The 25,256-nt window shown below is 35.2% G+C and overlaps 1 protein-coding gene across 1 annotated transcript in view; it reads right to left on the minus strand.

Moving 5' to 3' along the window:
• The window catches only part of DCDC1 (doublecortin domain containing 1), a 508,775-nt gene that overhangs the window by 264,506 nt on the left and 219,013 nt on the right, over positions 1–25,256 (minus strand). Inside the window, exons 12-13 of the mRNA XM_021926829.2 lie at positions 19,766–19,858; positions 9,853–10,023 (exon numbers count right to left, since the gene is read on the minus strand). Of these exons, the coding sequence (XP_021782521.2) occupies positions 9,853–10,023; positions 19,766–19,858 (264 nt within the window). The remainder of the gene's footprint in view (positions 1–9,852; positions 10,024–19,765; positions 19,859–25,256) is intronic.

Below are 25,256 nucleotides of genomic sequence, written 5' to 3' on the forward strand. Positions count from 1 at the left end.
TGCAATTCTAAGTTCAATATATGAAAATGTTCAACACTTTCCAGAAGACAGTGGCAAAGGAAAATTGCTTACATGTCATGTCCTAAGCCAAGAAATTTCTATAAGCCCTTTATAAATGAGAATATCTCAAGAAAAATTACAACAAGGATTTCACATTGTCTAAATTAACTTAGTGCCTAAAATTATATTTAATTGGGATTAAAATATCAGGCATGTGGGTCTTGTCAGTAGCTATGATGTCTTTTGTAAAAAGAGCTTGGTAAATAAAGGTTTTTGGAGTTTCCTGGCACCAATATGTTTATTTTTATAGAAAGTCAGTGTTTTTTTGATGAGAAAAACATAGTCGTGTGCCCCTCAAATTTTATTTTACTAGGAGAAATGAACATTGTAGGATTAAATATAAAGCAAATCATCAAACTTTCCCCAAATTATCAGCCTTAGAGATCATATTCTTACCCTTGGAAAGAGTATATGTTTTTACTGCCATTCAGTTTCATTTCTTTATATCGAATATGCCTGTAAACATAATTTTCCCCTAAAGTGAACGGATATCCTGAGAAACTAATAGCTGTACAAAATTTTACTATCTATAATAAAACATTCATACTTTAAGAAGTAATCCATTTTTTTTTAATCATAAAACACTATCAAAACTAGGTAGAATCTTAAGTAGGTGTAAATACATCACTCCATTTTCACTTACTAGAAATTCTGCTCAAATAAAGAATTTATGCTCGATAACATTCATGGTGAGTCAGACTAACATAGATGTCAGTGGGTAATCCAGGGGACGGGAACATATGTAGGAAAGGAATCTCAGCAACTTGAGCATATCAAACACTCTGTGAAAAAGCTAATTGAGAGGTAAAAACAAATTAACTGCTATGGAGAAGGACAATCTCCCTGAGAGAGAGTGTGTGCCTGCAACAGTAAGGTTCAGTGGTTACATTTAGTCCGAATAACTGCTGGGACAGTAATACAGCTCTGGCCTGTGGACTTTCCCCGCTGACTGCCCACCTGGCAATTCTCCGGGCACCTTCTAGGATGTCAGGCCTGCACAGGGAAAGCCTGTCTCATTACAACAGGCACTGCATGGGAGCTAATGCCCAGACCAATTGCTCTTCCCTGATTTTGATACGGACGCAGTTTTTCTCTTCAGCAGATCTTGAAAAGGAAGATTGTATCTTCCTACAGAGATTTACACCTGACTGCAGATGCCTGTCAGAAAATAGGCTAGTATGAATACACTGGCATTTTCCCCCCAAAATCCACAAGAAGGAGGAGAAGGAGGGGGACAATGAGGACACGAGGAAGAAAAGGTGGTGGCAAGATGGAAAACAGGGCTGCAAAGAAGAGTCAAGAGATTTCAGCACCTGCCACTAATTAGCTATCACATGAGATGTGTAAAGTCTTTGTAGGATCTCAGTTTCCTTACCTTTAAAATGGGTGGTCTAATATTGCCTACTATCGTAAAACCTACGTACGAAAATTGATCATCTTCATTACATTTTTGCCCAACCTTTAGTGAATGTTCTCGAAATCACAATAACCTTGAATATTCCAATTTTGCTACTCTCACCACAATTCCTTTTCAAATGTTGGCATGTTTTACTATTTGTACCTAGGCCATATCCTAAATTTGTTTCCCATTGTTTATTCAAATAACTTAGGTGACATAACAGAGCATCCTAGGGGTTATAAATACATGTTTGGGAAAAGTGGTTAAATAAGAAAGACAAGGATCAAGGAATGTACAATGGAAATAATGTAATATGCACACAGAACAGTGAAAACACCAACCAAAAAAAATCTTGCCACATTTTCATGTGCAGCTGACCTCAGTTATCATTTAATTGTTCCATAGATTCCTAAATATTAAAATAAGCTTTCTATTAATACAAATGAATATTGGAAACTTTAAACTTTTTTAAAAATGACCACAAAATAGAAGGCAAATCTCAACTTCTGTCATGGTGCTTTTGTGCCACTCAAAGAATAAATTTAAGTGTTCAATGCATAGGAAAGTCACATATTTTCTGTTACCAACCAAATTAGCCCATTTTCAAAATATGAAGAGGCCTGGAAACTTAAAATAATGGAATTGTAGTAAAAAGGTAAGAAGATGAACAGATTGGTTTTGCTAATCTGTTCATAGTGTTGTCATATTGTTTCTAATTGTATGAAAATAATCATGGCCTTGGGCCAAAAAGGTGTTCTATGTTTCTCTGCATCTTCCCACAGTTCCTAGTACAATGTCTTTTGGACAATGGGTATTTGATAATATGTGGATTTACTGGACTATTTATTTAAAATCTTCTTTCTTTCTTTCTGTCATTGGCAGAATAAAAATTGTTAGATGCATACAACCTGGATGATGAACTAGATGCTGCATGAAGACATCCTTTAAAAAGAAATCTCTGAATTATCCCTTTAACAAAGCTTAAATTTACTTACAATAGAAGATATAAAACAAACAATATAAAATAAACAATATAAAAATAGCCTAAAAATATCTCCAAATCAGAGTGCTATGAATCTTGTTATTATCCAGGTTACTAAATCCCACCATATTTCTCTTGCTCATGGTCAGAGTGGATTTAAGTGAAGGTAATGAAGACTAGAGACATTCTAGGTCCTAAGAGTTCTGGAAGTTGTCACAGGTGGAAGGGGAAGCTAGATACCAATCATAAAATACTTCTGTGTAAGTATTTCTGATTAGCTGCCTAAAAAAGACACAGAAGAAAGAGCCTGAATTGCCAACACTCCATCGATTTGTTACGATTTACTTTCTCATTCTAAATAAATATTCACTTTCAGACCTAATTTCAAAGAGAGCTCCCCACCCCAAGCTGGCTCCCAAACTTGACAAGCTCTAGGTTCCACAGAAACTGGATCTGCCTCTCCTGGCAGCAAATAGAAAACAACTCTCAGAGCATCACTGACCAATTGTGTGTGAAATGCACTAATTCCAGTGAAAGGATGTGCCTGTACTCATCTTCCTCTCATTCCCCCATGCTTTCCCCCACCTACTCACACATCACACATTCTTCTTGCTCATCAATTCTCTGTCACAATCACCCACCTTCCTACTAGCTTTTCCACTCACCATCCCCCTACAGATTTGCTAATACCCTTTCCTATCAATCCTTTCTTTCCTGCCCTCCCAGGGAAATGCTAACATTGCTGACATTTCCATGGGAATGAAGAGGAGGAGGAGCTGCATGGAAAGAACAGGACTAGGAAGGCAGAAGTCACTGAGGCATGGCTCTAGCAGATGTTCTCAAAGAGACTGGGGATAGTGGCAGTGACAGGGAATAAGGGGTAAGAGAAAGTTTAGAATAGTAAGAAATTACTAACTTGTTGCCTGAAGGGCTTTGTAGATGATGGTGCACATTGAGTGTAACCACTGATGGTAAAAACAGTAAGAAATTTCAACCTAAAAGGTGCTATGACTTGATGGCAGGAGAATGTACTGGAGTCCAAATACAAATAAACTGTGGTTGTGACTATATAGGACATACGAGTGCACATGAAAATGACGTGAAAGGTGACAATGATCATTAGGAGCAATGCAATTACAGGTGATACAACTCTTTCCTAAAATTCCTCAAATGGTGTCATGTTTCAATTTTTTAAAACAAAGAACTTTCCCATGGCAGAAATGAGCATCCACACATAGGCTGTTCTCAGTTTTATATCTTATATGCCCATTTAATCTTGTCACTGTATTATGTCACATGATTGCAAAAATGGGAGTGAGGCAATATGGAACACAAAAATAGTGTCCTTTTAAGAGGTGATTTTCTAATGTTGAGACCGAACCAAAAGCTGCTATTGTTCACTGATCAACGTAAGTCATGATAAGGATGAAAAGCTCAGTGAAGAGATTAAGAACACCATATACAATATGAAAAAGCAGCCCAGAGGATTTTGAATTGCACCCTGCCTCCAGCCCCTGGTTGAGACCACTGCTCTAGAAGATGATGTTGGCTACACTATTTTGATTCTTGAAGTTGAGCTATGAGCTTACATATATATGTAACAGAGTGATGAAAATCACAAAATGAAGAAGATTAGAAAGATAATCATCCCCTTTCATTTTTTGTCAAATACTTTCTAAGATTAAAATGAACAGAAAACAGGAGAAATGCTTTACTAGAGCTATGTAAGTTATAGTAAGTTCAATTATAAATGGAAAATGTATTTGTTTATTGATAAGTCATTTAACACTCTACGATAGTACATGCCACAAGGTGGGATAAAGTTGTTCATAATCAGAAAAGACGTGGCCCTTGCCCACAGTGAATCAGAGTTAACTGAATTAGAGATGGTGTCCAAAGGAAGGTAGGCCATTCCATATACACCCATGGGAATTTAGAGGTTAGCTAGGTAAATGATATGAGTTGATTCTGGAACTAATGCAAGATGGTACACTGCGGCCTTTGTTTCATGTGTCTTCAGTTGGAATTAGCAAGTTCTCCCCACCTGAGAGGATATACAGCACTCCCAGCACCACCATCACAAATTCTAAGATATTTGTCACTCTCACAGTAAAATGATTTTACTGCTAGCCTTTCCTATTTTACTGATACAAAAGTATAGAGAAAAGTTTTAGCTAATTGGCAACTGGAATGAGAATTTCTTTGTGTGGTGCTATTGGTTAGGCTTAAAAAGCTGCTTTAGTAATCTTGCTATGATTGTCAGTCCTGCCTATACAATAAAATCATTCGAGAGCTTTTGAAAAAATGCTGATGCTTGCACCACACCTGAAGATGTGCTGGTAAATGTTTAGCAGCCTGCTTAAGGAAGGGGGTGATTATTATAAATTCTGCTGATACAAGGACGACATAGCACATAATTTGCAGATAATAATAAAATATCTAATACTCTTTATTGTAAATTCCACATAGCCAATTCATTCTCAAAAGTGGTTTTACTGATTTTTGCCAAGTCTTGTATCCACATCCATTCTATGGTTGCAACTGAGAAATGAGTGTGGTTCTGACCTGAATGTTGATTAATATTTTCATCCACGTTGATAAGACAAAAATGAAACAAAGAAGACATATGTAGGACTGCTCTTGTTAATCAATGACAAGGGCAAGTTCTTTGCTGAATCAGATAATGGTTTTCATATACTGGAAGAATATTTCAATTTTTGTGCTATTCACAATGCAACACACAGAAATTTTGCACTTTTGAATTTAATCTGCATTGTGAATATTTTCTGTCACATACTTAAATCTAGACCACAGATCCACAAACTTTTCTTTAAAGGACCCAATAGTGAATACTTCAGATTTTTCAAGTCATATGGTCTCCACTCTGCTATAATATCAAAGTAGCCATAGACAATACACAAACATATAGGTGTCACTATATTTCGTTAAAACTTTATTTACCAAAAAAAACCAGGCAGATTTGGCCCATAGTATGTGGTATTTCAACTCCATAGTCTAGACAATCAATAAAACATGAAATCAAGCCCTCATTTATAGTATTTGCCAATTTCTATTTTATAACTATTCTGACCACAGCCAATTTTCAGATACAAGAAGCCATCACTGAAAATAAACTTAGGAAGAAACGCACGGTAGCACACACCATTATATAGTGTATATACATTAAACAAACACAATAGGTCTAAATAACTTCAAGAGAATAGGTAATAGTAAAATGTAATTTTAAAATTAGGAAGTGAAGTGTATGACCTATTTCACTGTAAATTTATATGATTTTTAAATAATGGCTATATAAAACAACTGGCTTACAAAATTCCTGAAAACTTAATCAGTGCCTGAAAGCTGGTAGAAGTTAGTCTTAGCGCAGGAAACCAATTAAGTCAAAATATCTGTGGATGGGAACATGGTATCTTAAAAACAAACAAACAAACACAACAACTCCAGAAGAATCTAACATGTAGCCAGGATTGAAAATCATTTTTCTAAGCCTGAGGATGGGGCTGATATCCAGGTTTCTTGAGATGTGGAAGAGGAACTTATTTTCTGAGAGAAGCTAGACATTGCAAAGGAGAAACCTGAGGAGAGACGAAGCAGAAGCAAATGGAACTCAGTACTTTATAGGGAAAAAGAAATCATAAAAAGAGAATGCCTGGCATGTGGGAGAAAGAATTCTGGAGAAAAGACTAGGTTGACTAACCATCTTGGTTTGCTGGATGCAGGCTTTTTAGTGCTAAAATAAGGGAAGTCTTGGGAAACCACTAGAAAAATATATTTTTTAAAATTTTAACTAAATTAAATTTTAATTAAAATTAAAATTTAAGTAGCCATAAGTGACTAGTGGCTACTTTACTAGACAGCATAGTGAATCTAAGCAAACACAACAACATGGCTTATTTGCATATGTAAATTTCCTCTTTTGTATGCTGGTATGGAAACTATTTTAAAGCACATTAAAAGGGAGTGAATAAGAGTAGTGAGAGAAGGCATCCTTGTCTTGTACCAGTTTTCAAGGTGAATGCTTCCAGCTTTCGCCCATTGAGTATGATATTGGCTGTGGGTGTGTCATAAATGGTTCCTATTATTTTGAGGTATGTTCCTTCAATACCTAGTTTATTGAGAGTTTTTAACATAAAGAGATGTTGAATTTTATCAAAGGCATTTTCTGTGTCTCTTGAGATAATCATGTGGTTTTTGTCTAGTTCTGTTTCTATGGTGAATTATGTTTATTGATTTGCATATGTTGAACCAGGCATACTCCCCAAAGTAATTTATACATTCAATTCTATTCTCATTAAATTACCACTGACGTTCTTCACAGAATTAGAAAAAACTATTTTAAAATTCATATGGAACCAAAAAAGAGCTTGTACACCCAGGACAATCCTAACTAAAAAAGAAGAAAGCTGGAGGCATCACGCTACCCAACTTCAAACTATACTACAAGGCTACAGTAACCAAAACAGCATGGTACTGGTACAAGAACAGACATGTAGACAAATGGAACAGAATACAGAACCCAGAAATAAGGCCACACACCTACAACTATCTGATCTTTGACAAACTTGACAAAAACAAGCAATGGGAAAAAGATTCCCTATTCACTAAATGGTGCTGCAAAAACTGGCTAACCAAATGAGGAAATTGAAACTGGATCCCTTCCTTACACCTTATACAAAAATTAACTCAGATGGATTAAAGACTTAACTATAAAACCCAAAACTATAAAAACCTTAGAAGAAAATCTAGGCAATACCAAGCAGGATACAGGCATGGGCAAAGATTTTTTGATGAAATCACCAAAAGCAATTGCAACAAAAGCAAAAATTGACAAATGGGATCTAATTAATCTAAGGAGCTTCTGCACAGCAAAAGAAACTATCATCAGCACAAACAGACAACCTACAGAATAGGAGAAAATTTTTGCAATCTATCCATCTGACAAAGGTCTAATATCCACAATTTACATGAAACTTAAGCAAATTTGCAAGAAAAAACAACCCCATTAAAAAGTGGGCAAAGGATATGAACAGACACTTCTCTACAAAAAGACGTACATGTGGCCAACAAACATATGAAAAAAAGCTCAACATCACTGATCACTGATTGTCAGAGAAATGCAAATCAAAACCACAATGAGATGCCATCTCATGCCAGTCAGAATGGTGATTATTAAAAAGTCAAGAAAAAACAGATGCTGGCAAGGTTGCAAAGAAATAGGAATACTTTTACACTGTTGGTGGGAATGTAAATTAGTTCAACCATTGTGGAAGACAGTGTGGTGATTCCTCAAAGATTTAGAACTAGAAATACCTTTTGATCCAGCATCTCATTACTGGGTATATACCTAAAGGAATATAAATCATTCTGTTATAAAGATACATGCATGTGTATGTTCATTGCAACACTATTTATAATAGCAAAGACATGGAATCAACCCACATGTGCACCAATGATAGACTGGATAAGGAAAATGTGGTACGTACACAACATGGAATACTATGCAGCCATGAAAAGGAATGAGATCATGTCCTTTGCAGGCATATGGATGAAGCTGGAAGTCATTATCCTCAGGAAACTAACTGAGGAACAGAAAACCAAACAATGCATATTCTCACTTATAAGTGAGAGCTGAATAATGAGAACACATGGACATAAGGAGAGGAACAACACACACTGGGGCCCATCAGGGGAGGTTGGGTGGGGGGTAGAGCATTACGGAAAACAGCTAATGCATGCTGGACTTAATACCTAAGTGATGGGATGATAGGTGCAGCAAATCACTATGGCACATGTTTACCTATGTACCAAACCTGCACATCCTGCATCTGTACCCCAGAACTTAAAAAAATAATTAAAAACAAAAGTAAAATGCAAAGAAGGGAGTATGTATGAGAGAGACAATTCTGATCCTAAAGTTAAGTATTTGCTACCCAGCCCATGTGCTAATATGTATAAGTGATAGAAATTCTTCAGAAATAAGCAGTGAACTTGAGGGGAAAAAACCCACTTTTTTTCCCCAGGTCACACTGTAGTTCATATCAATCGTTGCTGATACAAATGAGTAGGATGAATGCCATTAAAGCAACTACACTTCCCCCTCCCTTTTTATTTTTTTCTTAGCAGTGCATCCTTCTAGAAAACAACCACTCTCCCTCACCTGGTTTTTTCTCTCTTAATCAATAGCAAGTACTTTGCAAAATTGCAGAATGGATTTATAATCAAGTCAAAAACCTGGAAAAGAACAATGCTACTGCACTATAGAAACCCTTGACCTTGATGTCTTGAACATCACTTCCTAAACCCTTAGCTGACTAGCAGACTATGAGAAATAAATTATCATGTTTAACATGAAATTACATTTCCCAAAAAGTCCGTTTTTACATTCTAATGTTCTCACTCAAAATGCACACGGGAATGTCATTAAAAGAAATGTTATAGATAGAAATATAATGTTTCTAATGTTACTTGCAGAATAAAACAATACTAAGAAAGAGGAATTGCAGAGATGAAAGTTGATGAAAATATCATTTCCTTCTAATGTTATCACTTACCCACAAAAATAATCAAAAGGAAATGATGAGATGAAGTAACCATGATTTCTTAAATGGAAATAGGCCATACTTTGAGTAATTCAAATTTTACTAACTACAATCTCTTGAAATGCAGAATATGAAATTATAGGACAACATTAACTTGACAAACTTAACATGGAATGTCTGCTATGAAAATCAAAAGTATTTAAATTCCCTAAGCTTTTAGTAGCAAAACCACTTCAGCCAGATATGAGTTGTTCTTTATCTCTCTCAAAGATGCAATAGCAAAGTAGTCGAGGACATTTAGCGATCTTGTCCTGACAAATAACCAATTCACCTTTTTTCCCAGTATATTCTTAAGTATTGATTTTACCAAGTGAACTCAGATATGTGTCACACTTATCCAATACAGATCCTTTTCCTTGGAAATGTAGTTTGAACATCAATCAGTCACCTGGCCTTTCACCTTCAATTTCTATTGCCACTGTCTGTCAACTATTAAAGCTTGCCCATTTCTCCAAATGTTATTTTTAGAAACTGAAATATACCATGACCATTGTGAAAAATTTGTTTCTTGGAAAAGCGTGCAAATGTTCACATGATTAAATTCCTTCATTACAATTACTTTTCTGAATTGAAAACTAGTTAAAGCTTATAAATACACATTTCAAAGACCTCTAGGTATTTTCTGTTAAAATCTATTTCCTGAATAATATTACCACTTGTAATATTACCAGTTTGAGGAAGACAACATTAAAAAATATTCAAGCTAAGTGGCATTGTTATAAGTGTCTTCAAATGGAGCAGAAGGCTTCCGCTCTGGCTGAATACAATGAGAGGCACAAAATGACACCCACCTTGAGCTGCAGGCCTCCTGGGACAAGCGTGTTTGCTGGAAGGCTTTTAATGTGTTGGTAGACATAAGAGGAGAATTGCTCCTGCTCAGCCTGTAATTGGGGGCCAAGTTTAGAGAGATGACCTCTGTTCCTTTTGATAGCTGTCTGCAATTCATCAATCAGCCTGCTCACCTGAAGGGGTTAAATTACAAGAGTTGTTAGCGAGAAGTAATTGTTGATGTCACACCTATTAGATTTTTGAGTACCTAGCTTGATGGGGGGAAAATGACTTCAATACAAGAATTTGAGTACAGATCTATCCTGAAGTAAAAACAATGAAAGAGATACACATTCCTACATCTCCTTTTATTTATGAAAAAATGCCTAATATTTTCACTTCAGCACTATGGCATAGGTAGCCCTTTACAATTGTTGCATGAAAAATATCTCTGGATATGAAAAGAAACATATACATTTGACAAGTTTACAAAGGACTTTTAAACTGCTTAACAAAATAAAACCCTCCTAGGACTTTAAATAATCCAATATATGTAACCTACAACCAAATATTTCATTTCACTACATGTATCTTCATTTTTAGAATATTTTATTTTATTATGTGTAACATTTACATTTTCAATATATATATATTAAATTCATTATCATTTTGTTGACCTTTAAAATTAACCTATTATCTTCCTCCCAAATATTCCAATACTTTTTCCCACATTTCATAGATGCAATTTTCTAAAATGTATATAACTTCAAAGACAATGCTCTGTTCTGGAAAATATTTTAAATATATATTAATGTCAAAATAAAACATATAGTTTTTCCAGAAACACCAAAGGCTAAGGATTCTGTAACCTTGATTTTTAAATTTCTAGACTTCTACTCTGTATATTTTAGACAGACATATGAGCCTCACTTGTGGATTATTAATAGCAGTAGTTAACATTTTAACCCATATAGTTTACAAATTAAGAATCATTACCATTCTTTGACTCTTCACTGTTTCATGTAACTTATATTCTCTCTAGTAGGCTGGATTCTTTCATAAACACTGGTTGATATTATGGTAGTGACCAAAAGAGATGAAGAACAGAAATCTACTTCTTCTGTGATTCTTCAAAGTAACCAAATTAGACCCATTTCGAATTATGAATAAGTTTGAATAGAGCATTGACATTGAAAACGTGGGTTAAAATCCTGGCTTCATCGCTTACTGACTGGGAGACTTTGCACAGGTAATAAAATCGTTCTCTATAAGTGAAGAATAACACTGACTTTACATATTGATAATTAAATGAGATGAAAAAATGGAGAGCACACTGTCTAACCTATAGTAAGTGGCCAATGTACTGGTATATTTTTATAGTGTTTCCTGTTTAAAATCTAGGTGTTTTCTGCATATCAAGTTTTAATTTTTTATTTTTTGGTCTATCTTTTCTATCTCTATCACTATTTCACAGGAGGAAGACAGAAATTCCAAACTATTTGCTGTATAGATCCTACAGCTCATTTCAATGTTCACAGATAAAATGGAAAATCCTTCTAAAAGTATCTTCCCTGTACTTACATCTCATCCACTTCTCTGTCAGCTAAAAATATGGTATTTGCCCCAGCCTATATTCTAATTCTGACGTTAAATCCATTGTTTCTATCCCTTCTACAGAGCATTCAGGGAAGTTAGTGACAGCCAGTGTGCACTATTACTCATATGACTTAAATATGTATTATCTACTGTACCTATTTAGTTCAAGTTTATATGTATATCTATTACATATACATTTCAATTACATTTGACTTTTACCAAGACCTTTGCAAGCATTACATGCATAGAAACAAGTTAACTTAAAATGATTCCTATTTTACTTTTGTTTCCCATATCTCTCTTATTTGTCCCAATGTAATAAATTGTCTACTCAATTTAAATAATCCTTTCTTCTAAATAAAGGGTTGGCAAACTTGTTTTAAAAAGGGTCACATAGTAAATAGTTTTGGTTTTGTAGGCCATAAGGTATCCGTCAAAATTATATAACTCTACAGTTGTATTTGGAAAGCAGACACAGACAATATGTAAATGAATGGGCATGGCTGTGTTAAAATAAAACTTTATATACAAAAAAAAAAAAAAGCTGCAGGCTAGATTTGTCTCCAGGGCTATATTTTGCAGATCCCTCTTCTAAATATGTAAATGTCCTATCCATTCTTTCATTTCTTTTAAGTAATACTTTGGTTCTAGCCCTCAATCCCCTCATCCCCCTCCCCAGTTTGGATTAACAAAATACCTACTAAGTGGTCTCCCTGTTTCCATCTCTTCCCCTCCATGCCATTAGGCCACCTCCACCAAATTAATCCGCCTTGAAAAGTGTATTAAACCCCCTAGTTGCTCCCTCAGATTCTTGAGCTTGGTACTCAAGATTCTAAGACCTTTTCTAATCTGATCCCCACTTGGTTTTATGGCTCATATTCCCATCAGACCCCTCTCCTCTAACCAAATGTCTCTTCTCACTGTCCCCTTGCACACATATACACACATCCCTTCCATTTCTGAAGTATCATAAGTTAGATAATGTTTAACCCAACACTCTGATCTCACAAATGAGGAAATTCCATCCCAGAAAAGTTAATTTGCCGAGGATACTCAGATAATTAATACTGGCACTGAAATTAAAGTGTATGTCCCTGGATGCCTAGGCCATAGTTTTGTAACTCATTCTTCTTTTATATCCAAGTCCACTCATCAGAAACCCCACTTCCTCTGGCAGACCTTCCAGCACTTAGTACCTGGATATTACCATCTGGCACTCAATCAAAGTCAGCTGTTTATTGTTCATTCTTTACTAATAATTATATTAGTATTATATGCGACATATATGTGACATCAGAATTCCTATGTGATTTGCTTTGGCCAGTGAAATATGAACAGAAGTAATATATGCCACTTCTTAGCAGAAGTTTTAAGAACCATTGTGCAGTTCTACCATCGCTCTCTTCCCCCTGCCCACCCCACCCCATGGAAACAGTAATGTCCCAATAGGAACTGCTCCTTCAAGCCGTATCCCAGACTGAGAAAGACATACTGGTGAGAGCCACAAACAACCTGTAGCCAACATGTAAGGTGAGCAAAAAATGAATACTTGTTTTAAGTCACTCAGCTATTGGGCCCCTTGACTTATGCAGCACAATCTACCAAAAGCTGATAAACACATTGCATTCTGCTAAATCTCTACAATCCTATATAACTTATATAGTAGGTTACTAAAAGTCAGCCCTTAACTGTAAATTCAAATGAGAGTCTATAGAAATTTCTATTATCTATTCATAAGGAAGCCTCTCATGCCAGTGGAATTTGGACAAAACTTTGGATATCATGGGAATGGAAGGCAGAGACAATACAGGGAGGTCAGGAGGAATCCTAAAGGAAACAGAAAAAGAAAATGAGATAAAGAAAACAAAATTAATGAAAAGAAGAAAAGAAAAGGAGGGAAGAAATTGAAAGGAGAAGGTGATTGGGGGAAATGAGAAGGGAAGAAAGAGAAAGAAGATGTGAAAAAGAAAAGAATATTATTTATAGGCTATAAAATCCAGTGACAGGTTTCTCTCATTATCCTTCTTTTACTACTTTTTGGAATGAATTTCCATGCTTTCCATAGTACTGCTAATCCTACAAGAAAGTTGTAACATTTAAAATATGAAAATGATAGATGATCCAGTATTAGTCTATGCTTTCAGCCTCATCTTCACCATTAGATCATACTACCCTCTAGCAGTATTATCCTAAAAAAATGATGGATAATAGTGTATAACATCCTTGAAGCTAAAGACCAATACTGGACAAGGTGGCTTGCATTTATGGTTATCTGATGAAATTAAAATCCAAGAACCAAAAGCCCTAAATAGAAGGACTCCATTTCCGAAAAATACTGGTCCTCTCTGCACCCATCTCCAGCATCATGTGATTTGGGAAGATATAATGTTATGCAGTCTTTAAAGTCTACTAAGTATCATGCATTGTATTTCACTACTCAATTATAATGTTCTCTATAATTTCATGTACTGCACCTTGTGCTATAGCAAGTCACCAAAAAAAAAAATAAATAAATAAAAAATAAATAAATAAAAAAATAAAAAAAACCAAAGGGAGGAAACTCAGACTTTGATTTGAGGGCATTTTTATACATGACTGGTTTTACTGTCACAATCTATAGCCTTTCACTGATAGGGGATTTCATGTGACATCAAAAATCAACCAACCATACAATTGATGATGTCATTTGCACTCTAAAGGGCTATTGGCTAAAGTCTTAAAAGTTTCATCTGGGATAGATTTTTGGTTGCTTCAAAAACCTTCTCTACTATTTTTATTGGATCCAGGATAATCTGTTAACATATGTGAAACAAAATTACACCAATTATCACCTGATTTTAAAAAATAACTTAAAACTCTCAAGGTATCTGGAAAAGATTAACATATCTTAAACACAGGAGAAAATACATCAAGAATCCTGCCACTGACATTTTGATAATGTTTCCATTCAGTTTTACTCAAACTTTATGTTACTTTACATATTCATAAGGTCTTTTATCCCCAAAGTGTTACGTTTTGTTCTCAGTTATTATGATAACATGTCATCCTAAAAGACAACTCTGCACATGAAATAACTCATATACTAAAATCAGGTAGGTAATATAATACTCCTGAATTATTTTACATAATATGATTTTTTCTCCAAATCACAGATATTGCTAAAAGGGAAAAAATGTTCTTTAAAATTCTTCATCATGAATCTTTTTTTTCTGAAATCCTTTTTTTTCCCTCTACAAAGGCAATGTGAATAGGGGTAAAAGAAGACAAAACTTGACCTTTTGTGATCCCAGCATTAATGGGTCTGTTCATAATTCAATCTATGTGTGTGTGGGGGCATCCATGTGGAAACATAGAGGCCTGAGAGACATAAAGCCTTTCCCTTTAAACATTATCTGACCCTATCAGTCCCATTCACAAAAGAAGGCTTACGTATGCATATGCTGAAAAAATGCACCATCTCATTGTGCAGCAGAAAGCCTACACATTCGACTCTTCATTCTCCGTGGAAATGCAGCACGGAAGTGATACTTGTACAGAATTTGGGAGAGTGACAAATAAGCAGAAGGTAGCAAAAAAATATTGAATATTCTGGTGAGAAAACAAACCCAAACTTCTAAAAGAATACAAATGTGCACATGTCTATAAACATACAGACAGGTTTTTGCATAACATGTAGGGCAGTTTGATCATGTTTGTATGGTGCATGCATGTAACCTTTGAATTCAATTCAATTCTCAAGATGATTTATAGACAGAGCAAAGTGTTATTCTGTTTATAATCAGGCTTCAAAAGCAGACATGTTAAAGCTGTGCATTTCTGAGCCATACATTGTGAACACTGTACATTGGCTATTATTAATGACTCTTTGAGGAGCTCCTGGTTTTTCTAGTGATGAGTTCAGCTGTCAGCCTGAATTCTGTGTGGGCTTGAATCCACCCATGTTATTAAGGAGAACTCCAGAGCACTTTGCACAGAACTGTCACTTGAAATCAGCACAAAGGGTGGCGGCCTCTATACTAGGAACGTCATCTAGGCATGTAACACACGGAATGGTCTCAAAGCCAGGTCAGCACTTCAATTTAAGATCAAGAAACTTTCTAATTAACAACATATTTAAGCTGAACCAGAAAGGAGGCAGGGAAATAAAATTAGAATTTTAAACTGCTTAAAATCTCTTCTTGGTTTCAGGGTCAATAATACAATGTTTTAAGGGGTAAGAAGGAAACATAACCCTGATTTGTTGAATGAAGATTGGAAAAGACATGGGAGCCTGAGAGCAAAGTGAACTATGTCTTTATTTGGAAGTTGAGCTGGCGTAACTAACCAGGAAATCTGAAGTGCGTAGCACCTCTTATTGCCAGCACTTCAAATACTACCAAATTTTTGTGGATTTTTCTTTTTTTTTTTTGACCCAGAGTCTCACTCTGTCACCCAGGCTGGAGTACAGTGGCATGGACTCGGCTCACTGCAACCTCTGTCTCCCGGGTTCAAGTGATTCTCCTGCCTCAGCCGCCCAAGTAGCTGGGATTACAGGCATGCACAACCATGCCCAGCTAATCTTTTGTATTTTTAGTAAAGATGGGTTTCACCATGTTGGCCAGGCTGCTCTCGAACCCCTGGTCTCAAGTGATCTGCCCGCCTTAGCCTCCCAAAGTGCTGGGACTACAGGCGTGAGCCACCACACCTGGCCCAAATACTACCACATTTTTAATAGTTTCCTAGAACCCTTCTGAGATGGGAAACATTTTGGAGGTAGATCTAACCTATTTTCAGCCAGAGGTCTTTTATGTGCTGCTTTTAGGCCTATACAACAATCTAACATCCCCATTCACTCATGGGAGAAGGAACAATTGAAAATAGACAACTTCAATGTCTTCATAACTCTTCTGGCAATGGGGTTATGTTGATAGCTACAAGGATGATGTCTACTATACCTATGGGGACAGCTATGACACTGTGTCTCATAGACCTCTAACTACAGGAGCATAAGTGACCATGGGTCCCATCTATGGTGCTCTGAAATCCATCCCCAGGTTAGCACCAATGCCTGAGGATATTAAAGCGGGTCTATCCCTGAGAGTCACAGGACTCCTCTGATGGCCAAGTTTGGCTCAAAAAATCCACCAACAGTTTTGCCAAACCTTTAGACTTCACAGTGGTCCAGGATGTTTCTACCCAACCTTCCTTTCCTCCCTCATTTGGGGTCAGGCCTGCATTTCAGTCTGACAGATTTCTCAGCCTTATCCAGTGCTCTCTCCATTTTCTCTCATAGGCATTTCTTCTAACAACATTCTACACATTTAATGTCATTTTGGTACCTACACGATACAGAACCTGGAATAATGCACTTTTATACTGATAATAAGAAGTCATATGCAAATTTCCAAAAAGCTTAATGTGGCGGGGCACAGTGGCTCACCTCTGTAATTCCAGCACTTTGGGAAGCCAAAGGGAGGAGATCACTTGAGGCCAGGAGTTCAAGACCAGCCTGGGCAACATAGCAAGACTCTATCTCTACAAAAACTTTTTTAAATGAGCTGGGCATGGTGGTATATGCCTAAAGTCCCAGCTACTCAGGAGGCTGACGTAAGAGGATCACTTGAGCCCAGGAGTTCAAGGCTGCAGTGAGCTATGATCACACTGCTGCATTCCAGTCTAGGTAACAGAGAGCGAGCCTATCTCTAAAATTAAAAAATTTTAAAAAATTTTTAAAAAGCTTAATGTACTTTAACATACATCATCACCTCAAAGTGGTTTTATGATGCATACATTACTGTTACTCCCAAATTTCATGTGGAAAAATTATGTGAAATAAAACAAGATTTTAAGATAAAACTGTAGGCAGCAGCAGATCTAAATCTCAGATTTCATGACATTTAATTTGGGGTTTGAGAATTGTCCAGGAATGTATTTGTATAAAAATCATAGGGAAAATATTGAAGTAATTTCACCACCAAATTTTTCCTTTCTCTTTTCCATCAGGATTTCCTTTCTCTGTATGTTGATTAGACTTGATGTTTTAGCCCTAAATTTTTAGACTTTTTCTAATCACAAGTTTTTTAAGCTATTCGATAGTCTAACTTCCTCATCCACTCATGGGGTAAGAAACAACTGAAAATAGTGTCATTTTAAATGCCTTGATAACTCACCTGGCAAGAGAGCTATCTTAGTGGTAACAAGGACTTTTCTAAAAAGAGTCTTTTAGATTTTTTCTAACAAAAAGTTAGAACTTACACATCCAGATTAATATAATCACTTTCCAAGTAAGCACACAGAAATTATCTTCAGAGACTATGGAATATATTTAGAAAGTGTCATATGAACACACACACACAAACATACACATACATGAATATATATTCTCCTCGCTGTGTATTTGATACTTGAAGTAAACAAAAGGCTTTTTGAGCCAGAGCTGAAAAAGCAAATATATGACTAAATAAGGCATTGTGTAAGAAGAACACCAAAATATATAGTGCTAAAAAAAATAAAGATGACAATAACAAAGAAGAAACACCAAATAAACATAATTGCCATTAGATTTTCCAGAAATGATAATTTTCATTTCCAATGTTGCTAACAAGGTAAGATTAAAAATTACATATTTGCTATGCTGATCATTTTCCAAGGCCACTTCAAGTTTTCAGTCCATTGAAATTATAATTTTGCATAAAATATCAAAAGGCAAAATAATTACAATGTTTAAAAGGAAGAAAATACTTAATCTGTTATTCTTTTACAATATTTTCTATTTAATCTCTAATAATAATTGATATTGCTATAGATATTATTTTAATTATACTAATTAATCTAGAGAGACTTCTTTGCATTTCCCAAAGTTTCCAAGATACATGGTAGATTCATTTTTAACTTACTGTGAAAATGTAATTAAATTCTCCAATTCTGGTAAAACATTTTTCAAACACAGAGAATGATGTTTTTTCAAATTTATAATTAACAACCTAGTCTTGTAACTTGTTAATATTTAGGAGAATGAGTCAGAACTATAATTTAAATCTGTGTTATTGCTATTTATTGCATTTTAGAAATGGTTTAACTTTAATTTTCCTTATGAAATATCATCTACTGAGATGGATAATGAATTTTTACAATATAGTCTTTAATACTAGACAAGTATGTCCCAAATACTAATATGGTCTCTAATGTAAGAATAGAATTTACACAGAAACATTTGGTGCATGCTATTTGTTCATCTATTACAAAACACATGGCTAGTAAGGAAGATGCAATCATAATGACAAGAAATATCAAAACCCTGAAGCTTGAATGCATTTCTTTACCAAAATATCAAAAAAGAAATATATGAGAAGTTTATTTTTAAAATATTCACATTATCTTATTTCTGAAGTTACTTTGGATTTCTACTGACAGAAGTACATGGAAATTAGAAAATTCACTTTCTTTCCTTAGAAAGATTAAATGCCTTTGCATTCCAGGAAACGACATGAAAATCATTTTCCGCTTTTGTCTAACACCAATTTTGTATTATTTCATTTATGGAATATGCTGTCAACTTCACAGCATGAGCTTTGAAGAGAAGAAGGTTTGCTTTAATAATAATATTGTTCTTCATTACAATATTGCCTACAGAATCTTCTGATTAGCTCACTTAGGCTTAACATTTGTAAACTATAGTTTTCCCTTGACAAAATATAACTTTGTTGGTATTTCTAAAATTCAGAACAATAACTCTATTCTTAGAAAACCAGATATAACAGCAAGATTTAGTATTTATCAAAAATTCAAAAAATGTTTTAATGTTTTTCCTATGTTAGCAGGTTTTATAACTTCCAATTTCAAGTTGCATGTAACAATTTACCAATTTAGGAAACTTATGAGAAAATATTCATGAGACTTTTTTCAGAAAATTATACTTTGTTTTATTCTTTTAAGCATGCAATTATTTTTCATGCTGTCTATACCAAAGTAAAATTTATCTTAATTTTAAAATTAGTGTTCATTGCAGGTTTTTTGGTTTTTTGTTTGTTTGTTTGTTTTTTGAGACGGAGTCTCACTGTGTTGCCCAGGCTGGAGTGCAGTGGTGCAATCTCGGCTCACTGCAACCTCTGCCTCCCAGGTTCAAGCGATTCTCCTGCCTCAGCCTCCAGAGTAGCTGGGATTACAGGTGCGTGCCACAATGTCTGGCTAATTTTTGTATTTTTAGTAGAGACAGGGTCTCACCATGTTGGTTAGGCTAGTCTCAAACTCCTGACCTCGTGATCCGCCCGCCTTGGCCTCCCAAAGTGTGGGGATTACAGGTGTAAGCCATTGCGCATGACCCTCACTGCAGTTTTAAAATATAGAAAGTTATTTCCTTACTTCTTCATGTTCCTTATGGTGTTCCTTTGCTGTCATTGAAAGAATGACTTTTTCTGTAATTTCCTCCTTCTGTTCATTCATGGCCAGGTTCAGCTAGAAAAAATAAATAAACAGCATGAAAGCAGGTATCTATTGGCTCATAATAGCGACATTTATTCAAACAGCTAGTTAAGCATAATCATGAATGCAATTCGATATTAATTTTGCTGATACTTACATAAAAAAACTGTAAATTTCATTTTATATTTAAAACATTTAACAAACTGAATCTTTTACTTTCAATCTTTTATTGTATTGAGGATTACTAAAGATGACTTAGGGCAAGAGTGTCCTTAACTGCAGATATTAGACACTGATGAGTACTTTTTTAAAGCATTTCATTAAAATGAACACAACTTTTTTTAAAAAAAATTAGGTTGATATTTCTATTAAAACCTTTCATTATGAGTAGGGAGTAAATTGTTTGCTGTTATGTCGGGATAAGAAGTCAATGACATAAACCAAAAGTGTCAGTTCAACAGTCTAGAATGGTGCTAAATCATTTATGATATTTCATGACAAAGCATCATGCATCTAAATACATAAACAGTTACCTCAAACCTGCTCCATTTACAAAGCTAGATAAAGGTCTTCCACTACTGCTGCTAACCCATGTGTTATAAAAAATGAATGTGGCCCATTCTGTATTTCTTTACAAATAGTCCTTATAGAAACAAATGCTGTTTTCATACAAAACATGAAATTGTTATGTTTTTTAATGAAATTCTTATTTTCAAACAAAAATGATGTTAAACTCCCAAAATAATATTTGCTCAACAGACTGACATTAATAGAGAATAAGAGCCTAATACAGAACCCTCTGAATTGGAATATTTAATAATGCTTTAGCAACAGACTTGCCATACCATATTTCCTTATTGAGGATTGGAGTGAAAATGAATAACAACTATGTGTTTACATTTTGTTTTGTTAGTGTTGTTGTTTTAAGTAAGCTTTCTCAATTGTATGCCTGGAAAATCATGTTTGAGTGAACATAAATCTTTAATCCAAACCCTACCTGAAGACTTACTCCTATATTTGACATCAAATAGAGGAAGGGAGGTTCAAAAATATGATCTCTTGAATCTAGATGTGCATATATACTAGAATAATAGTATTAAACCTGAGACACTTCATCCAATGATATGAGACACAGCTCAGTATATCAGAGATCCTGTTTTGGTAGAGAGAAAAGGCCCAGGAATCTTTTGGTGATTCTGATGATCCTTCTAGATAAGGAGTTGGGAAATGTTTCTGTAAAGGGCCAGATCGTAAATATTTTAGGGTTTGTGGGGGCAGAGGGAGAATACAATCTCTGTAGCAATTACTTGACTCTGCCATTGTAGCATGAAATAGACTATATACACACACACACATATATATGAGCATGGCTATGCTTCAACAAAACTTTAAAAAACAACAATAACAACACGTGGCAGGCTGAATTTGGCCAACAAGCAGTGGTTTGCCAATCCCTGCCCTAGAATGAGAATCAGTGATAAAGAGTTTTTGAAAAATCTTTTCTTATTTATTTATTTTTTATTATTACCCTTTAAGTTCTAGGGTACATGTGCACGACCTGCAGGTTTGTTACATATGTATACATGCGCTATGTTGGTGTGCTGCACCCATTAACTCATCATTTACAGTAAGTATATCTCCTAATGCTATCCCTCCCGCCTACACCCTCCCCACAATAGGACCCGGTATGTGATGTTCCCCTTCCTGTGTCCAAGTGATCTCATTGTTCAATTCCCACCTATGAGTGAGAACATGCGGTATTTGGTTTTCTGTTCTTGCAATAGTTTGCTGAGAATGATGGTTTCCAGCTGCATCCATGCCCCTACAAAGGACACGAACTCATCCTTTCTTATGGTTGCATAGTATTCCATGGTGTATATGTGCCACATTTTCTTAATCCAGTCTGTCACTGATGGACATTTGGGTTGATTCCAAGTCTTTGCCATTGTGAATAGTGCCGCAATAAACATCATTATGTGAAACGATTCCCAAGGAATATATTTGTTACTGTGGTTAAATGATACAAAAAAGCCCTTAATGCTATGAAAACTTAAATATCAAGCTCAACTTCCACACATGTAAGCCTAGGTGTGAACCATGGCACAACATATTGGTCTAAAGCATCTGTTTATCAGGGGAGTTCTCGTCTCGAGAGGAAATGGGTGTAGAAGAGAGGGACCAGGCTGGAGAATATTTACCAAGTTCATCTATTCTTTACAAAATTTATTTCCAAATGCAAAACTTTCAGAGCAGATCTTTGTTAAAGGGAAGCAAAACAAAACAGAAACAGAACCATGAAACTCTTTGGTGCCACAGCAGGTGAGGCTGATGCTAATGCGTTTTCGGGGCCATGACATTTAGAACTGCTGCCAAGGAACTTTTTATTTAAAAGGTGGGAATTTTTTGCCTTTGAAAGCACCACAGTTGGAAAAAAATCACCTCCACTCTAATATTCAACTTCTAAAGAAGCACTAACTAATCTACATAAAAGGGGGAAAACAGACCGATGCTACTGAAAACCATCACGGCATAATCCCAAAAGGGAAGTGCAGTAAGATATTAAGAAATAAATGGTCACCAAAATATAAGGATACACACATGGGGCCTTTTCTGGAAATAGACAAGGCATTCCAAAAGATACATTTTAATGAAAGCATTTAGAGGAAATCACCGAAAGTAAAAAGTCAAATTAAGAAAGGGCATTTTCAGCCTGAGGTATTAATATGCAGTGCTAACAGCATCTTTCCCTTAAACTCCACGACATGGTAACAATGGTAGGATTCTTCTCTCCTGTCACCTTTGATGAGAATATCCTGTTTCTTCATTAAAATAAAACTATATGCTTTCGATTCGCTGTTCTTATCTAAAATATATGAAATAACTTTTTGTCAATGGGTTTGATATTTCTGAGATCAATTTTTCATGTGTTAACAAGGGTAGAGATTTCAAAAATTAAAAATTGGAAACAGAAAGGTGGATAAAATTTGCATATAACTGAAAAATCAAATCCCCACCATATAGGGGAGGAGGAAATCAAGTCACTTGGTTCTAACTACATCTTGTCCCTTTTAAATATAAGAAGGCATCCTCAAATATTCATTGTGCACATGAAAATCTAAGAAGCTAAACAGGAAGGTTTCATTCATCATTTTTGTCAGGCCTTGCTGCTAAGATTTTTAAAACTTGCAACAAACATTAGCCATACATACTTAGGTTGAAGTTGGGTTCATTCAATACCAGTGGGAACCATAAAAAAACAATCAAGAAACTAGTCAAGAACAGTATCTGAAATGAAAGAAACAAGAAACATAATGGCTCTGGCAAAGAAAACTGAACAAAATTGTTTCAGGAAAATGGTCTGGTTAGACAAACAGAAGATAAAAAGGAATAAATTCACATCAAGCAGTTAGTTTAGAAACTAAAGGGAAAAAATCCACAAAGATGTACCTGAAGTAACAGATTCCAATGAAACAATATCCATTGATTGTTACCTTCCAAACTATATCAGTTTACTTAAAACTATTAATACTAAGGTTTCAGGCATTATGCCCTCTCCAAAGCCCTAAGGGGTCACAGTTTAGTAATATATAGTTCTTTTAAAAACATGTAGCCCCTTGTGACCATAATTAAAAGTGCTCTTAATTTTGAGGAATTCTTCAAATGTTTGCTGGCTTAGGAAGCTCTCTTATGGACATCCTAGAGGGGAAAACCTGCTCAAGACCTCCTGCTGGAGAAATACAGTCAAAACAGCAGTGATCCCATCCTACGTGCATCACTAACCAATGATGGATTTTCTTTTTAACTCTCCCCAAAATATTTTAAAGTGTGCTTAGAAAAATCATACAGATTGTGTAAAAATTTTAACTACATGTTAAGATCTTTAAAAATCTATTTTATATCAGAAAATACTATAGTAACTCTAGAGTTCGATTATTAATATCTTTAGAAAAGGTACAGTAATTTAACCAGCTAGCGTGTTCTGTCTACCTAATTCATATTGACATTCCAGATAGGTACTAGCCAAAGGGGGAAAAGCCTTTTAGTCCAACCAAACTCTCATTGCTCTGAACTATAGTTCTGCATGTTGTTTTCTCTGTATTAAGAATAGCTAATGATTTAAAAGTGAAGGATATGTGTTATATAAAATGTGCTTAATGAATCAACATGACCCAACAAGAAAACTGAATCTATTAATATAAAAAATTCAAGGTTTTCATGAGATCAATAGATTAATTGATCTATTAATAAATATTTGATCCATATTTTACATGCTGATCAATATAGGTAATACTGTTTTAGCAGAAACAACACGATAATCAGCCTTCATATATATTGACAACTTTCCCAATGGTCTGTTAATATACAAAAGACTGGGACAAATTACTTATTTATATATACAAAACATGGTTATAAAGGCCAGCTGCAGGTATTTTTTTGGAAAGTGCATTTTAATAAGGTCCTATTCAGTTACAGAACAAATGGAGAAGAAGTAGTTTGCACTACAGAGTTTAGCGCGAGAGCTTTCTCTTTTTCTAACCACGAAATCAATCATTTGTCCAGACTGTGGGAGTCAGAGTTAGTTACTGAAAAGAGCTCCGTATATAAACAAGTCAATAACTCATTGTGTGTTATTGTCGAGCTGAAGAAGTCGGCTTTCAAAGAGCTGCCCCAGCTTCTCTCAGAATGAATGTCACTGTATTCAGGGACTGGGAGAGAGTCCTTTGTTTCTAGCCATTGCTGGCTGCCATTTATGTATGGGAACAGGAGGTGGCTGCTGGGAGAGTGGGGGAAGCCACTATTTGGTATATGGATGTCCAGAAAACTCTGAATTTGGTCAACCTAGTTAATTTGTATCTGGAAATGCATTACTGGAATTAAGAGTGGCCACACAAAAAATATCTGGTAAAAGAATTAAGCAATAAATGAGTCTGTACCCTTTCAAATTGGATAGGACTGATATTTTTGGTTTCCTACCTGTCCACAAAAATGAATCCAAAATCCAGGCATTGGTTTGAAAAGTTCAGATGCATAAAATCAAACTGGTAGAAAGGTCAACATATCAAATAAATGCTATCTGTTCTGCCATAAACAGTAAGGTTGATTCTTGGGACTATCAAATGGAGTTTTCAAAGTGTGTGTGTGTGTGTGTGTGTGTGTGTGTGTGTACACATACGCACTCATATGCTTCTTTTATCTCTATTACACATATAAGTTAATAGAGAAGGTATTATATTTTAGGAATACAATTTCTTTAAAGAATGACTTCATGTGCTCAACATTTGTGATAAATTAAGGATACATTCCAACTATCTTTGACTTAAAATTAATTTAAATGTTTTTAAAATTTCTAAAATTAATAAGATATTATAATCTTATTTATTTGATCTTAATAATTGTTAAATACCTATAATTAATTTGGAATCAGACTAGG

This window comes from Papio anubis, chromosome 12 (assembly GCF_008728515.1).
Source record: "Papio anubis isolate 15944 chromosome 12, Panubis1.0, whole genome shotgun sequence".
Lineage (NCBI taxonomy): Eukaryota > Metazoa > Chordata > Mammalia > Primates > Cercopithecidae > Papio > Papio anubis.